Source organism: Fundulus heteroclitus, chromosome 14 (genome assembly GCF_011125445.2).
Source record: "Fundulus heteroclitus isolate FHET01 chromosome 14, MU-UCD_Fhet_4.1, whole genome shotgun sequence".
NCBI lineage: Eukaryota > Metazoa > Chordata > Actinopteri > Cyprinodontiformes > Fundulidae > Fundulus > Fundulus heteroclitus.
Genome location: NC_046374.1, coordinates 11620014 through 11637975, shown reverse-complemented (window position 1 = coordinate 11637975; position 17962 = coordinate 11620014). Strand labels below are relative to the sequence as shown.

General features: G+C 42.2%; 2 protein-coding genes across 8 annotated transcripts in view; one reads left to right on the top strand and one right to left on the bottom strand.

Annotated features, from left to right (window-relative positions):
- Positions 1–5525, bottom strand: part of hdac8 (histone deacetylase 8) — a 41955-nt gene extending 36430 nt beyond the window's left edge. Inside the window, exons 1-6 of the mRNA XM_012874992.3 lie at positions 5323–5525; positions 5169–5221; positions 3502–3632; positions 2674–2815; positions 661–773; positions 456–533 (exon numbers count right to left, since the gene is read on the bottom strand). Coding sequence (XP_012730446.3) covers positions 456–533; positions 661–773; positions 2674–2815; positions 3502–3632; positions 5169–5221; positions 5323–5430 — 625 coding nt within the window. The 5' untranslated portion in view covers positions 5431–5525. The remainder of the gene's footprint in view (positions 1–455; positions 534–660; positions 774–2673; positions 2816–3501; positions 3633–5168; positions 5222–5322) is intronic.
- An 8558-nt stretch (positions 5526–14083) lies between these two features.
- Positions 14084–17962, top strand: part of phka1a (phosphorylase kinase, alpha 1a (muscle)) — a 31749-nt gene continuing 27870 nt past the window's right edge. For 6 of the 7 annotated variants that reach the window (XM_036146285.1, XM_036146286.1, XM_036146283.1 and 3 more), the window contains exon 1: positions 14310–14387. In XM_036146285.1, coding sequence (XP_036002178.1) covers positions 14310–14387 — 78 coding nt within the window. Of the gene's footprint in view, positions 14388–17962 lie in introns of all 7 variants that reach the window. The other variant, XM_036146281.1, reaches the window with a different exon arrangement.

The following is a 17962-nucleotide window of genomic DNA, read 5'->3' as shown; positions in this document are numbered from 1 at the left end:
GTAAATGTTGTTGAATGAAGCCGTTTTCCTGCAATATTTGGAACGTTAACCTGATTTAGTTGAAAAATCCAGTTTAATCAGAATTTAAAGCTGTGTAGAGTCTTAAGACGTAGTAAAATTGCCAATATTTTAATTGTTTGAGTGGCCAGTTAGTGACTAAGAACTAAAACTTGATGGGTAAAATGTGAAAATCAATGTGTTGAAATTGCACAACAAAGATAAAGCGTCTGACTTCAACATAGCAACCCCTGCTTTTAGGAAACATGATCAGGTGTTTAGAAAATGGAAAAAAGGAAAAAAAGGAAGAAAAAAAACTAGGAAAATTAAACAAACAGTCTTTCATACTAAAACTCCTTCTTTCCACACTTCTCCAGAACTGGAAAACAATGAAAGCAAATTCCACACTGTTGAAGTTCGTAGGAAGCTTGGAGAAGATGTTGGGTTGAGTCACTGACCGGGAAAGAAGCCAGGAGAAAACTTGTGCAGAGAAACCGTCATGACCTTGGACGTGAAGCTGAAGGCCTCTTCCACACCTGTCGCACAGGTTATTAAAATAAAAAAATCACTTTTAGCAGTTAGAAACAGCAAATGTACAGGAACAAAACCCAGTCTTAAGGACGATGAAGAGCTGCTCTCCGTTCCTGCGTTCGCTGGCCGTACCGTCTCCGTGATGCAGGTCCACATCCACGTAGAGCACTCGCTCGTATTTCTCCCTCAGCTTGAGGATTCCCAGCACGGCGTCGTTTATGTAGCAGAACCCCGAAGCCTCATCCCTGGGAAACACGCACAGAAGAGAAAGAAGCAGACGCTGGAAGTGTTGGGACTCAGTAGAAATGTGCGGTGGGGCATTTCTCTGCAGAAACACCCGACTCAGCTCGTGCTCTCTGGTCATATATATATATATATATATATATATATATATATATATATATATTAGGGCTGGGCAACGATTAAAATATTTAATCGCGATTAATCGCCCTGATTAATCGCGATTAATCGCATTGTATTTACAAACTCCAAGAATGAATTCAAAAGTAGTGTAAAGAGCACTTTTATTTTAATGTTCTGCTGCCATATGAACAAAAGTGTTGTAACATTTGTAGCACTTATCAGTAACACATATTTAGTGTAAAGCTCAACTTAAACATGTAAAACAAAAAATAGCAATAATAATAAATTAAAGCTTATTGCCACTGACAGGGAATTCTCTTTATGGGGGAAAAATCTACCAAAAACAGGTAATTTCTGAGGTAACAGCAGGGAGCAGCATTACCATTTTATGTTCAATACCAAAGTTTAACTTGGCAGTGGTTCCAACTAACTTGTTTCTGTCATATTCCATGCTGGAAGAACTTTAAACTGAAATGCTTGCTAACTCGATATGCTTGCGTTTATTTGAAGTTGACACGCGGTTTTTTGTTGTTGTGCATATAGTGAATGGCAGGGGGAAAACAGGCAAAAATACATGGATACTTTGAAACGAGAAGCGACTTCACCGACGGCGTCGATGCAGACCCCCCCGCTCCGCTCCGCACAAAACTTGTTCCGGCCGCCAACTCACCGCCTCGCCTCGCCTAAGCTCGCTCGCGGTACCTGCGGGAAACACCGCCTTCCGCCATGTCAGCTGTGTTTTTTCCGGCCAGCACCTTTCTTCCTCTTTGAATCTGAGGCTGGGCTGACAGCGAGGTTATTGGCGCATTATCGCCACCTACTGTTCTGATTCAAACCCCTACACCGCAGCAACAGACCTTCACAAAATAAAAGCATGTGAGCAACATGCGTTAATGCGCGTTAAAGAAAATATCGCCGTTAATAGTCTAATGAGTTAACGCGAAATTAACGCGTTAACTTGCCCAGCCCTAATATATATATATATATATATATATATATATATATATATATATATATATATATATATATATATATATATATATATATATATACACACATACATATACATATACATATATATATATATATATATATATATATATATATATATATATATATATATATATATATATATATATATATATATATATATTTAATATATATATATATATGGCTAATATGGTTCCAGAGTGAGCAGTGTGCAAAACTAGCTAAATTGCTTTTCTACATTTTGAGTGTTCGGTTGGTTTAAGTTGTGACTGGAAGACAAATGTTACATGGTTTTTAATTATTTTTATGACAAGCAAAAGTAAAAATACATTGGACACGTGGCATGCCTTGCTACTGCTCTTCGTCCCAATTACAATCCAGGGAAACCAGCTGGCTTCAGGAGTCGTCTGGTTAGTAAATAGGGTTCCCCCGTTTGTCATTTAATCTGACGGAGCGTTCCTGGGCCTGTGTTGTGATTGGTTGGGAGGATGTACTGATGTAATATTAACCTACATGGCTAGAATGCATAAGGAAAACTTTTATTCTATTGAACTTTTTATTTACCCTTTTTTCTATCATCGATATACGTCTATCAATATTTATATCGTTATTGAATCAACCCTTTTCTCCAGCCCCTTTAGATTTTTGCTCACGCTCTTTTCTGCCAGAACCGACCATCTGCATCCAAACCTCGTTTACTACGTTACCACAGAGAGCGCAAAACAAAAACACACACACACACCTGAGAGCACACTGGGGTTAGCAACTACATATGTGAAGTGCGATGCTTACTTTTTAGCATGGTGCCAGCCTCCCGCCCAGTTAATGGCCACTTCACATTTCTGGTCCAGCAGACACTCGGCTGCTGTCAGAGTAGCGCCCCCTACAGCTGCTGCGTAGTCAAATATGCCCTCCACCACGGGACAATCGTAGCCTGGAGGTAGAAGGAGGCCAGCAGGCAGATTAGGAAGAGGGGGGGATAGAGAAAAGAGCCTAGAGAGACTTTGGTAGTGTATAATAAAACAGTAACATAGCCAATTATCACTTGAGGGATATACTGATGGCAACTACAACAATCCCATGCAGTTCGTTGAAAGCAGCCAGGGAGGGACGGCCGAGTGGGAGACGTCTCGACCCAAAGGGAGAGGTGCTTTTACAGCTGATCGAAAGGATGAACTCAGGGGGGGAAACGCACTGAACACAAAAGGAGGAAGTTCCAGTGGGAAGAGCAGCGGACAAAGCGGCAGCAGGGAGGACGAGAGGCGAGGAAAGGAGTGAGAGCGACAGATAAAGACAGAGAATGAGACGAGGAAACAAAAAACAAGGCGGGTTAACCCTCAGGATCAGCCTAAAGTTAGAAGAGAAAACCTCCTCAGAGGGATCCTCAGTTTTAAACCAACAAACTGGTTAATTAAAGTCAGGGGTGTGCTGCCCCCTGGTGGCCACAGACATGGTTATCTCCAAACACTCCTTTAACCGCTAACTAATACTACAGAATCTCTCAGATGGACAAAGAAATTATCTTGAGAGCAGACTTACATAAAAAAAAAAAAAAAAAAAAGATTTGACATGTAAAGAATAAAACATAACTTAAAGTTCTCGTGTGCTCTATTCCCCCACCCAGGCCGAAGTCGGCTGACTGAGGGTCGTCGTTGTCTCCGTCCTGGCTGATCTTGTGCAGGTGCTGCAGGTAGGAGTCGGTGTGGAACATGGCCATCTCCTCCATGGTGGCCGCTCGAGGTTTCACAACGCTGCAGGAAACAAGAGAACAAAACGGGGGAAACGGCATAAAGCGCTCGACCGGGATTCTAACGGAAGCTGCTGTGGGCGCAGACTGCAGCCTGCGAGAGCCTGTGCTAAACAGGCCCAACACACATCAGCTAATATCAGGGGAAACAAAAGGGATCATTTGACAAGGTGCAAAGAAAAACAAGGAGTGTAATAATCATTTAACAAAAACTCCTTCGTGCATTTAGGAAAATCACGCAGGTCTGGCCCACTTCTACTTTCAGACTCCATCTGGCTTATTAGTTCAGTAAATGAAGAAGTACATTTAAATGGTTTAACAGAGTTCCCTTCGTCTACTTTTGACCCTTTCAGAGCAGAGGCTTTGAACTGATGCACATTTAAAAGTAAATCTCCCTCTGTATCCGTCATAAAGACATGGATACACATGGCAATAACCCAACACTGACCCTCAGACAAATAGTGCTTTAAAACCCCTGCTGTTATTTGTTAGATCGCGCAACGACAAAGCTTTCCCCTTTTTTATGCTAGTTTTATCCAAACATTAACAAGCATCCCGAAGTCGACAGCTGCAACCTGATTTTCACGTCACAGAAGACAAGATGCGCTCAGCTATAGACGAGTTTAAAGGTGTTCCATAGTCAAGATCAATAAAGGTACTAACGCAATAATTTATTCTGCATCAAGTTTTGAGACTTCCAGCTATAATTTTCCATTCATATATTTTTACCCAGTTAAATAACGCCGCCTTTACTTCAACTTAAAATATTAATGTAGCCTATACGATTAATATAAATTGAGGTTGGCACACATTATACAGTTACAAGAAAATCAGTGTCAACTCCTTTTTGGAAGGATGCTTGAAGCCAAATCTGGCAAAAAATTAAAAAAAAAATGAACATATCAGTTATTTCAATAACACACCATCCCTCCATTTATTGCAAATGTTGATTATAGTAAATAAATGCTTCAGTTGGTCAAGGTTAAACTGACACGTCTTTTTAATGGCTGTCAGGTTGCACCTAGATACGAAATCAATGCGCCCCCCTCCAGCTGAACGACCGTAGCATGAGAATGCAGCTTTAATTCTCCGTCAAATAACACTCATACCACCCGCGCGTTAACTTTTTCAGCAATTATCTGCCGCTAACTCGCTTTTTCTGCAGCAACAGCATTGTTTCCTTTTGTTAGTTATGGTGTAATATTCCCAATATGCCTTCATTAAACATTTCTAACGCCACTCGCGGGAAACGCGCCTGCCGTTGCCATGGTGAATCGCGTTATCTGCGTTCCATTGATGAGGGCTTTTTTTTTTCTTTCCTGTGCTCGCGCTCATTAACTCCGGGTTGATTGGACGCTGAGTCTGGTTACCTGATATCACCTGTTCTGAAAGCGAGACCGCTACGTATGACAGCGTGAGGCAGACCTGCTCAGCGTAGCAGCTTTCTACTCGGAGTCGGTCGGCCGTTTTTTGTTTTTTTTTTCTGAAACGGGCCCAGGTCTACCTGTAAAGTGTCCAGGAATGAACGTGAGAAACTCACCTCATGTGCTGAAGCAGCCCGTAAGCTTCTATCAGGGAGTGGACCATACTCGCCTGGCCATAGAAAACAACGAGAAACGTCCGTTTAGAGCCCACAGGCTGCACAGTGAATGTAAACCGAACAGAAGCTAAAGGCATGGATGCATCCGCCTCACCCGGTTTGGGACTTTGGATAAAGTGTCGCAAGTCTCGATGTACTCCGGGCTGTAGATGTACGCCACTCTCCGCTTGCTGCTCCCATCGCTGCGCTCTCTGCCACTCATTGGACTCACGCCAAGTTATTTAAAAACAACCTATGGCTGTTTGTTGTTAGAAGCCAATAATTAGCTAAAAGATGCGAAAAGGCTTTGGTCTCTGGTCTGGTGTTACACCGTAAACTGTCCCCCCCTCGGCCAGGAAGGGGATGAAAACGCTTCTTTGATACAGGTTTTTAAAAATGGCCAAACGTCAAAACTAATTAATGAAATTAGTCCATCTGTACGTTAAATAAATTGTTATCTTGCTTTAAGAACGGATTCCTAAACGGTTTTACCCTCACTGGAAAGAGAGGGAGGAACGTTGTCAACTTGAGCAGGGGAAAGGCTTCCAAGCAGGAACGGACGAAGGCGATGATGCATTCTGGGATTAATTGTAGTCTTGTTTTATATTCAACGCTTGGTTTTTACTTTTACTGCCTTAAGATAAAAGACAAAACATTTTTTGACCAGATAATATGCAATGAAAAGGAAACTCATGGCACAGTTGTTGTTGCTAAGTGATTCCTTTTCCAAAACATTTTTTGTTTTCATATACTTGAAGTTAATTTTCTTAAGTATAGTTAAAAATAAGCTTAAGTCTTAGTATTAATATACTTAGTCTTAGAGTTCTCTTTATACGTTTCAATATAGTATACTTAACTGCACTATTAAGTGTATGAAACATAGTTTGTAAAAAGTAAACTTCAAGTACACCAGATCATTTTAAGCATGAAATTAGGATGCTCATAGTACGCTTCAATAAACTACTTTTTGCTGCACTCCATGAACAGTGTTTTTCATAACATGAAAGTTAATCTAACAGAATTACATATTTAGAAATGTTCCCTTTTCCCAAGTGGTCGATGAAGCAAGACAATTTGACAACTACAGGTTTGCAGGTTTACATTCTAATTTTAGCCTCTCTGTTGAATCCAACCGTGTGTAGTTATATTTTACTCTTTCTCAGGTGTTGTTTGGTGTAAATGTATTTCTAGGTCCAATCATCCTTTTAGAATTGCCCCCTTTAAAGGACAGGTGAGAGTAGAAATCTGTGCCGGGCTAATTTAGTGTTGTTATAACTTCAGTTGATTAAAATAACCAACTATATTTCTATATTAAGAGTTTAAAGGCACCATTAAGAAAGACATAACAGCTTGTTTTTCTCATTGTCTGACAGATAATTTTTCACTGTAGATTTTTATTGCATTCAGAAATCACATTCAGAAATTTCTGATGTATTTTTAATATTCTGTGGAATTGCCTTTACACTGTGTGGCTTGGGTCTAACACATTGGATTTCTTTCACTGGGCTTCTCACAATAGTTTGCTGGAATATTTGGAATACTTATTTTGTATTATCACCTTTAGTTTCCGATTTGGAGTGTGTGTGTGTGTGTGGGGGGGGGGGGTATTACCTATTATAGACCAATAGTAGATATGTAGAGATTAAACAAACTACATTAGCCTGACCTACAGTTTTATTATTTGCTGTATTTACATCTGGCTAAGGGAAGATTTTGCTCCTTTTCACCCCTCTACATATAAGATTTTTAACCATATTGTTTGATTTTTTTTTTCAATCAAAAATGACTGAAGCATGTTCATGGTTTTAAACTTTCATCAGTGTTGGAGTACACATTGTTATGATCATTATTTTAATTTTTATTATATATTTAACTTTTCCTTAAAAGGTTACAGTGAAGTAACAACATATACATCATTACACTAATTTATTTTAATCTCAAAATTGTCTGGTTGTGGTGTTGGCGAATAATTTTTAAGTGGAACAGGAGTAGCAAATAGTTTTCACAAGCCTGGAAAGCACTCTTGTGGCTATAGAGGCTAATGTTTACTCTTTGGTCCTTATTTGATCTACAAGTCCCAACAGACTAAAATTGTAGGATTAGCCAAATTATGAAAAAAGTTAAATTTGTAGTCCAGAAAATACAATATGTAGCATATGTCAACTATGAATGTACCAATGTATTATCCTAAGGATATGGCACATTTTATATGAAAGTGGCTGTATACGTCTTTTTGACCTAAATGTTAGATTTATTAGTGCAAGAGTTTGACGGAAATTAAAGAATGTATTTGGTGACATTCCCAACTCCCAAGAGTCATTATTTTATCCATTATCTAACTAAGACTGGTGGAAATGCATGGGCCTTTGCGTTCATTATGGTGCATGAGATTTGAGGGCAAACATTAATATTTTAAAATGGTCGCCCATAACAGTCAAAACATTTTGAATGTTGCTAAAACTCTGAGCAGCAGACATTGGTTCAGATATTGCTGGGAGTTTTCTGCATAGACTTATCTGGGTGAATTTAAAAGTGTTTATGGTAAAAAAAAATATAGCAAAGTCATTTTTAACTTTACCTGTTAAACTGCAGAGGGCCCTGGCAGGATATCACAATCTAATGTGATTTTTTTCTAATGTTTTCCAACATGTGTCTAAAGTAACAAGAAAAACTGTTAAGTATGCCATCAGAAATGTATTCTTCACTGATGTTCTGCATGTAGAGGCAGTATTTTGGCGAATAAAATACACCTTAACCATAGTCAATGGTCATCTATGGATTCTTTGTGGCAAAATGTCGATCCCCTATCGTATGATCACCATTTTCATGTGTACAGAGTCAAAGTCGATGTAGAATAGACTTTAAAGCAGGAGTCAAATGTACTTCCTGCCAAATGGGATTTACTCTGTAGATGACAAGTTGTATGTCACAATTAGACATTGAGTTTTAAAAGGGTCCTCCTTTAATTTTTTATTTTTACTATTTTATTTTTCTAAGAGCGTACAGGGCTATTACCAGAGGTACAATTCTGGCCTTTGTGAACTACCAACATCAAGGGAAAAAATAAGTATCCGCTGTTAAAGGTACAATAGCAGTACCTTCGAGGGTACCATCCCAGTGACGAGCCTTTGTACCCTTAAAGGCACAATTAGGTACTCTTTTTCTCTGTGCACTTGAGGGAAGGCAACATGTCAGGGCCGTGTCCCCTGCTGTTGTTGGCTCTCAGAGTAAATCAGTGTAACTCTGTTTAGGTTTTTCTAGGCCTACCCACAAGGCAGTGGGGCTATTTGCCCATAGCTGGGACAGTGGTTGACGGGTGCAAGGCCATGCTCCGCGTCTCTGGGGCCCACTGTTGTTCCGAGATCCCCTGCAGTTTGGCCTGGGACGCGGAAAGTACCCAGTTTCCGTGTGTGGCCACGAGGAGGCACTGCAGGGGTCTTTGTGGTGGAGAGGCTATTTACTGGCAGGAGGAGAATCCAGATGTGTGCTGAACCTCTGCTCAGCCCACATATCGGGACAAGCCAGCTGCAGTAGCTTCATGCAGAGGGTTGCAAGCGCAAAACCACATGCACTGCTTACCATTCCTACAGGAACCTCTACACTACTGCAAGGGACGCTTCACACTCACACGGTGCACACAGGTGCACAGAAACACACACATTTTTTGTTCAAGTTAATTCAAATTAATTCATTAACTTATTACTAACCCATTTTGATGTTCTGTCTCTAATCTCTGTTCTGTCTCTCTTTGAAATCGGTCGTGTTTTTTTCTCTCCTCTCCAGCTTTCACCCCACCCCCCCCACCCCACCCCCCTCCTGCTTCTGCTGCTATGTCTTGTCTTTCTGAGCACTTTGTTCATATCAACTGAACTCTGAAAAACATGGATCTGGTAAGCTGGTCTCTCAATGCTATTGATGAATTTTTTTCGACGGGTAGGCAACGAAAGGGGGACCCGTCCGGTCCCGATTTGACTAATTTTGTGGGATACACCTTATATTCTTGGATGGAAAACGGTGTGTCTTTTGACTTTGTCATTCCTGGACGTTTGCATGTTTGGATTCAGGATACTTGGATTTCTACCTATTGGATTTGGTAGATTTTTGATGTATAAGCAAATACAGTGGATGTCAGTAGCCATCTGGCCTTGATCAGGCTGCCGGCTGCATATGACGCGCTCACTAAGGCGGTGAATGGACAGATCTGGAAGATGGAGGAGCAGAGCCGAAAAGCTGGCTGTGCTGGAACGCAGAGTGACTTCGGTGGTTGAACTCAAGGGGAGATGGGATAAAATCTGGAAGTGAAATGCGGAAAAGCCCAACAATTTGGAATATTGGATTTTGCCATTTGGAGCCAGCAAAAGACTTAAAGCAGACGGGAAAGTCAGTGCAGCTTGTCTCATAACAAATAACGTATTTGGACTATGCCTTCCCTATCTATAATCACTCCTGGTTTGTTATGGCGAGAGAGCTCAGAACTCTCCCCTGCTCCCTGCTCCCTCCTCCCCCGCTGACATCGGCGGATGCTTTCTGAACTGTTGGCCGGCTGATAACATCAAGGACAATGGCCTCTGAAGAGTGTTCACGGAAATATAAACACTTTCACCCAAACAGACACACATAACTGATGCTCATATAAACTGATGAACTTACATGCGACTAGTCTCAAATGTTTACTTTCTGCAATGTGTGTCTCGTCTTATTTGTGCTTTTTGTGCAAGAGGTTTTATCTTAAACTGTATCCTGTAATAGGATACAGTATGCGATATGTTTTTTCCAATCTTTCCTTTTTTGTGGCCTCTATTTTCCCACAGAGTAATGGCAGCGCCCTGTGGGCACCATGTAAGGCGATGTCCTTGGCAGCAAGGCCTCAGTAAATCGTCTCCCCCTGAATTGTTTGTGATGTTTGTGATGGCGGTTGTACTGAAACAGCAATTTCCCTCTGGGATTATTAAAGTATTTCTGATTCTGATTCTGATGGTGACGGTATCCTACATTTTCTGGTTTGTAAGCAATTCCAGGCGTTAGCTGCAGCGTCTTTGAATTCCTCCAGTCTGAACAGTTTTGCATTTTCTTGAACTCAACACTTACAGTGTTGAGCACATTTTCCATCAGCCAATTAACCTGACATATGTTTTTGGGAGGTGTGGGGGGAACCGGAGCACCCGGAGAAAACCCACGCAAACACGTGGAGAACATACAAACTCCTCACAGAAAGCGGTACCCAGCTAAGAGCTGGGACCTCTCTTCTGCGAAGCTGCAGTGCTAACCACCGCATCACCGTGCCGCCCTGTTTTTTTATTTTGGGAATTAAATTGGACGTTTGAATGGGACTAAAATATTTTTTAAAACTGTTCAGTACTGGCCTACTTCTCTAGCTGCTCATTTTGGGAAGTGTTCTTGCTTTTCTTCCATTTCTTTGGCTTCTTTAAACCCAGAGTGTGCCGTATCTTTTTCCAAACTGAAGGGTCGGGTTGTGAGCCTTCCACCTGCATGGGTTCAGGATCTTGGCTTTGCTGGTTCTCTGGCAGGGTCTCCCCAGGAAGCTCAGGCACTTCCCTGGCTTCAGGATCAAGAATGCTTAAGTCTTTTAGCATCTCCTCTACGAAGTTATCTAGCTCCATGGGGGACGCCTCAGGATATTCAACAGGCACTGACAGGGTTTCCTCTAAGAGACGGTCGAGATCCATAGATGGTTCTTGACGCCTGGCCCTTTTTCTTTTTGGAGGACCCAGGTCATCTCTGTCTTGGAGCTCAGATTTCAGATTCTCCAGCTCTGCTTTATAATTAACCTCACAGCCAGAGAATCGTTGTTGGAGGACGGTGAGTTGCTGGTGGAGAGCGTCCTTCTCAGCTTCAAGTTGGTTGATAAATTTAAGGTTGTCCTTCATTTTCTGCGAATGATCTTTTATCTGTTCGTCTAACTGCTGTTCAAACACTTCTGCTTGCTGTCTGTGCGCAGAAACGTCCAGTTCATACCTAGTTTTCAGCTCCTGGTATGAAACCTTAACCTGCTCCAGTTCTCTTTGGAGATGTTTCGTGTTCTCCGCCGATTGCTGTTGCAGGAATCCGAACTCTTGTGCCATTTTCTGATGGAGATTGTCCTTCTCAGCTTTAAGGTCGTTGATAAGCTGGAGGTCATTCTTTGCTCTCTCTGAATTTGCTTCTTTCTCACGATTCATCTCCTGCTGGTGGGCTTCTGCCTGCTGTCTCAGTGCAGAAACTTCTGTTTCATACTTCAAGTTTAGTTCTTGGTACGAAACCTTTAACTGCTCCATCTCACTCTTCAGACACTTCTTCTTTTCTTGCAGGACGGCAATCTCATATGACATTGTCTGGAAGAGATCATCCTTCTCAGCTCTCAGGTTCTCGATGAGCGTTTGGTCCTGCTTGATCTTGTCTTCATAAACCTTCTGCATGTCGACCTGCAGCGTCGCCCCAGCATTGTCAGCTTCACGTTCAGAGCGAAGCTGCTCGTAGGAAAGCTTGACTTTATCCAGTTCTTGTTGGAGGGTGTTATTTCTCTCTTTTTCCGCCTCGATTTGTGCTACAAATAACTCCTCGTTGACGACATGAGCTACCTTTAGATGTTCAAAGTCTTGCTGCAACAGCTTTTTCTTCTTGTATTTCATGGTGCTGTGCACCTTGGAAGCAATAATCGCCGGGCTGAGACTTTCTGGATCGGAAAACTTCTGTAATCTCATAAGTTCTCTTTTTGTCTCCTTTCCCTTGTTTATGTACATCTCTTTGAGGTTCTTCTGCCTTTTTACCTCATGTTTAGCATCTTCTAGTTCTTTCTCCAGGGCGGCCACCTTCTGGTTCTCCTCAAACCATTTGGCTCTCTCCATTTCCAAAAGAGAGCCGAGCCTCTGGATGTCCCCCTGGAACACATTGGCAGGCTGCCTGTTGTCAATCCAGCCTCGCTGATGATGTCCACCTCCCCAGCCCTGCTGCTGGTATTCCATTTCACCAAAGTGGGAACTTGGTCTTTGATGAGCCATGTCTGGTCAAACAAACGGTGGATAAGATCAGTGTTGATCGCGAAAAGTCGACTGTGAGAGCGCTTTGCGTACGTCTGAACTCGTCAGTGGGGTAGCAAGCAATGAGAGGAATTTAGAAGTGTACTGCATAAAGAACCGAGCTGATGACATCACAGACAGGACTTCAGCTGTGACATCATAGAATGTTCCTTTGATGTCCAGAATGTTCGTGTGATGTCAGTGGTGTCATGGCAACAGCATTGTAGGCTGTTATCCAACATTATCTCAAACTGGAGAGAACCTGCCCTGTTAATACTGGTCTGACCACCTAAGGCGGTCTGGTTGGTAACTTTGGATGGATAGGAGACCTTCAGGTGGGAGTGATTGTAGATGTATTTGACCATAATAGCATACAGGCTTAGATTACCTATCCATCCATCCATCAATCCATCCATCCATCCATCCATCCATCCATCCATCCATCCATCCATCCATCCATCCATCCATCCATCCATCCACCCATCCATCCATCCATTCATCCATTCATCCATCCATCCATCATCTATGCACGCTTATCTCTCATGGGGTTGTGAGGGGTGCTGGTGCCTATCTCCAGCATTTCAATGGGCGAGAGGCGGGGTACACCCTGGACAGGTCACCAGTCTATCTAATGTAAATTAAAATAATGCGCAACAGGAATCTCAAGCAGCCTTTACTTGAAGGAACAATAAGCAATATTGACACCTAGTGTTTCAAGTCGTAACAACACATGCACAATACCTTTCCATATACCAGTTTTAAAAGTCCGTTGCAGCTCTGAAACTCCACTGAACTCTTACTTCCACAGGATAGGTATATGGTGTTGTATTCTGTTCTATTTCTGGTCCACTTGTCTCTCTGGCTTCCATTTTCTCAGGCTGCTGCTCTTTTGTCAAGATAAAATACCAAAAGCTGCGCTCTGTTTTGGGAACCCTCGGAACTCTCGTGTGATTGGCTCAGGAGCCAGAAAGTGAACACATGCTGACTGTACCTTTGGGTTCGATATGAGGAAAAACGTGACTAAGACATTGTTGATGTAGAAGACCGATTGTTTGTAGGGAATGTTACTTCCATCCCGGGTGAGAAATGAGAATGATTTAGGTTAATTTTGCAGTCAATTTCTTCCTAATCACTCCTTTAATTAGTTAAACCCAAACTTGTAAATAAATAAATGCAAAGACAATGATCTTGTGTGAAGAAACTGATTTTGTGAAGCATTCATGCTGATTATTGTTAAAAGCTCCAGCACACAGACCAATTTCAGGTTCAATACCTGGATTTAAATATATATATATATGTGTGTGTGTGTGTGTGTGTGTACTTATATTTATTTATTTATATATTCATGTGATAAAGATTGACCACATGCACAAAATCTTATCTTTGTGATCAAAGGGGTGGATTGTTATTACAATTCTGTTGTTAAGGCCTTGGGTTTCTGAAATCACCTCTGACCCAGCTCCCGTAAACAGTTCTCTCAGCAGCTTAGCTGCAGAAAAGAGGAGGCCGCTGCCTTTTGCCCTGCAAAGTTAATGCTTGGGTATTCTGGGTTTGTGAGAATCAATGTCTGGATTTTGTGCTGGAGCCTGATTTAGAGAAGTGCAAGATTATATGGGGAGCAGCTGGGAGAAGGACAGAGCTGGGAAAGCCATGGCATGTAGCTGCGTCTTTATGTTATGTTAATTAACATGTCGCTGTAGTGTCAGTAAAGGTGTATCCAATCTAATATGCCATGTAAGAAATAAAAACTGCACAGGTGAAGCCTCACAAACAGCTGAGAGCGTCGCTAACGTAAATCCCTTCGGAACGCGCTTTTATTTTGAAGGTGTGGGGGCGGGACGGCGGTCGGCTGCTTCCGGTGAGCGGCTTCAGGTTTCGGCTCCTCTCGACAGAGTCTGCAGCTCCAGCTGCTGCCCAGTATCTGCCGCCGTCAGGCTGGAGCTTCCCAAGCCGCCCTTCCTTCCCAAGCCACAGCAGAAATGACCTCCCTGTCAAGAACTTAGCCTTTTTTTGCTTCTTTCTTCTTCTTTTTTTGTCCCGAGCCGTGCGGCGCCGCCTGAAGAAGCGAGAACTTCTCTTTGTCAACATGAGGAGCAGGAGCAACTCTGGCGTGAAGCTCGACAACTATGCCCGCGTAGTGCAGCAAACTATCCTGCAGCACCAAGTGAGTGGTTAATGGGCTTCTGCATCAAAACACTGGCATGTTTAGTGGGAGACAGCGCGGTTGTCATACCTGCAGCCAGGCGGAAGCTAAATGGAGTTAGAGGTTAAGCATGCACAGGGTGAGGGAAGGTGACATTTCGCAAGGCTGCGTCGCTCTGTCCGTCACTTTTTGGTATCTTTGTGCATGTTTGCAGAGACTGTGGAGGAACTAAAGCCATGTCAGTAACACCGCACGTAGAGTGAGGCTTTTTAAGTCAAGCCGCACTGAAACGGGTCATTTCCTGCAATGCAATTAATTTTTTTATTTGCACATTAATCTTTCTGTTAATCTTTCTTTTAATGCCACGGACTTTCTGGAAGAAAATAAATAAAGTACATTTAAAGAAACAACAACCCACACCAGCATAGTTTGTGGTTCCTATCGAATTTTAAACGCCTTACTGCATGAATTTTCTTTTTCTCTCCATTATATTTATTTTCTGCCCCGTTGCCTGCAGCAGTCGTCTGCTTTTCGTGGTGTTTGGGTGAAACCTGTGCCCAACATCTTGGATAATTGCTTTGCACCGATTTCTGGTTTCCTTTGAGGACTTGCCTCCTGCTGATCGGGATTTCACCATACCACCATCATAAAGCATCTTAAACCAAGGTCCACAGAGTGCTGCATGTATGCAAATCAGATAAAGATAAAGATAAGGGAAAGAGGATAGGGCAACTTAGAAGTTCTATGTATTAATGGGCCTAGTCAGTCATCACTTCCATTCCAGTTGAGCTACGTTCTATCCAATTCTGGTTGCATATTTTTTTGTTTTTGTTTTAAATGATCATGCCCTGTTGGGTTATCATATGGTATTTTTACATTCTGCACTCTGTTAGTAAACAAATCACTTTTTTTTAATATTCGCAGCAACAAGACTACTTGACCGTATGTACGATACAGCGCATGCGCGCAATGAGCTAACGGGGAGAAGCGACCTGTACAAGAATAAATGTGCAGCAGGTTCCCCAAACTCAAGCCAAAGTCCTCCAGAGAACATCTTGTTTGTTGGCACGTTTACAGAATGCAGAAAGTGTTTGTGTTTAGTTGTGAAGCTGTAACAAACAGCGAAAAAGATGGATGTTTTTATTCAGTTATGGTGTCTTTATTTTCAGTATTAGACCAGCCAATCATTGGTCAGAGCTGATGAAGAGAAACTTAGCGGGATTCAATCAGCAGCTCACTGATTTAATGCTTCCTTATTCAGGACGCACATGTGATCCCTCTAATTAAAGCGCAAGGCTTAAACTTCAAAAACTCCTAATTCTTCAGAGATCTATGTTTTCGTGCTGTCAAATTCTAACCTTGAGTTTTGGCCGTTTAGTTCTAACATGAGTGCCTTCTCCTGGTCGAGGAGGATAATCTGCCCCTAGTGGAGGAGTTTAAGTATCTTGGGGTCTTGTTCACGAATGAGGGGAAGATGGAGTGGGAGATCGACAGGCGGATTGGTGCTGATTCTGCAGTGAAGAAGATGCTGTACCAGTTTGTCAAAAGGCGAAGCTCTCGATTTACCGGTCGATCTACGTTCCTACCCTCATCTATGGTCACGAGCTTTGGGTCGTGACCGAAAGAACGAGATCCCGGATACAAGCGGCTGAAATGAGTTTTCTCCGTAGTGTGTCTGGGCTCTCCCTTAGAGATAGGGTGAGGAGCTCAGTCATCCGGGGAGGACTCAGAGTAGAGCCGCTGCTCCTCCACGTCGAGAGGAGCCAGTTGAGGTGGCTCGGGCATCTGGTCAGGATGCCTCCTGGACGCCTCCCTGGTGAGGTGTTCCGGGCACGTCCCACCTGGAGGAGACCCAGAGGGAGACCCAGGACACGCTGGAGGGACTATGTCTCCCGGCTGGCCTGGGAAGGCCTTGGGATTCCTCCTGAGGAGCTGGCCCAAGTGGCCGGGGAGAGGGACGTCTGGGCCTCCCTACTGAAGCTGCTACCCCCGCGACCCGACCCCGGATAAGCAAAAGAAAGTTCTAACATGGCTAAGATATTTTTGTCCTGAATACAATAATACTAATAAAACTTTAGCATTAGCTCATATTTGGCTTCAAAGCTGTAAATTTGACTTTTTGTTACTTGTGATTTTCTAAATCTGGTGCCTCTTTGTTAAAAGTGAGCTCAGTCTCATCTTACTCTCCTGGAGACAGCAGAGCATCCTTGGGAAGACGTTGGACCCCACATTGTCTACCGCTCTTCATACGAGTCTGTGGATGTGTGTGAGGATGGGAGAAACTGGCGCCTTGTGCCAAAAGCCTTGAAGTGGTCTATTAACAGACTTTACCAGCTCGGGTACATCAGTTGTGTAATGCACAGCAGTGCTTGAAGAATCCTCACAATCAGCGTCAGCAGAAAGTAAAAAATGTAACCTTTTTTTCAAAACGTGCAGCCGGGCTGGATCGCCTCAGGACAGTTCTGCCTCAGGAAATGAACAGCGGGTTTAAAGAGCTTTTAAGGTCAGATTGGACTGGTGCTTTTTGGAGTTCTCCAAACCAGTTGTGATTTTTACTAATTCATTTCTGTTTGAAAGTGCTTTTATGGTCAACACAAGGTTTTTCATTTTCTCTAAAGCAGTCCAAGGTTACGGACCTCTGAATGTGTGTCTGGGAATCTACTGACATTTTTTCTCTATTATTTGTGCAAACAAATCAAAACTGACAAAGTGGTAAAGTGAAGGAAGAAAAAAAAAGTTGAGAAACTTTTGGATTTAACTGATTGGAATTGCACTATTGTGTATAGCTGCTTTTTCCCCCCCTTATACAAAATGGTAATTTGAAAACTGGATTTTGTATTAACTAAGGTTATCTTAGTCTGATAATAAGAGTCATGTCACAATCTGACCCATTTAAATAGGAAAAGGAGCAGAAAGAATCTGTAAGGTGGAAACAGAAAGGTATTATTTTATAGAAATGGATGTAGGGAGGGTATTTTCTGCTTTTCTTTTAGAATTTTATATTAAACTAAATCACTTCACAGTTGCAGTTTAACATTTAAGCTGATAGTATTTTGGTAGTTTCAAAAGCTGCCGTTTTACTGCTTTTGTTTGGCTTCTTTAAGTAAGGGTTTTAAGTGGTTCTTAACTGCTAATAATCTGAGGTGGATTTATCCTAAACAAAGCATTGCAACTTCTATATTACTGACAAATAAAGGCGTCAAAGGTCATGGAGCGTGCTCTGAGGAATCGGCCCTAATTTATGAGGCATAATCGATCCTTGAAAGGGAAGCAGCTTAAGTACAGATGCCAACAAAACCCCAAATGAAGTGACCCATTTACCAGACTGATGAATCCTACCTCAGCTTTAGTATTTTAACTTCACAATTGGTGCAACATACAGATGATAAAACCTGGCAAACCTTTCAAGGTGTTTATTATTCGAATGTCCAGATTATAATTGAAAAAGATCGGCAGAAATCAGGGCCTGGAAAAGTCTGGATTATTTTTTTTATTGTTGTTTTTTGCTGGATCACATTAGAGCTGATGTGCACCGTAAAGTTAGCAGAACTATCACAGAACATCTGACTGACTCTCAATATAACATGGAGAGCATA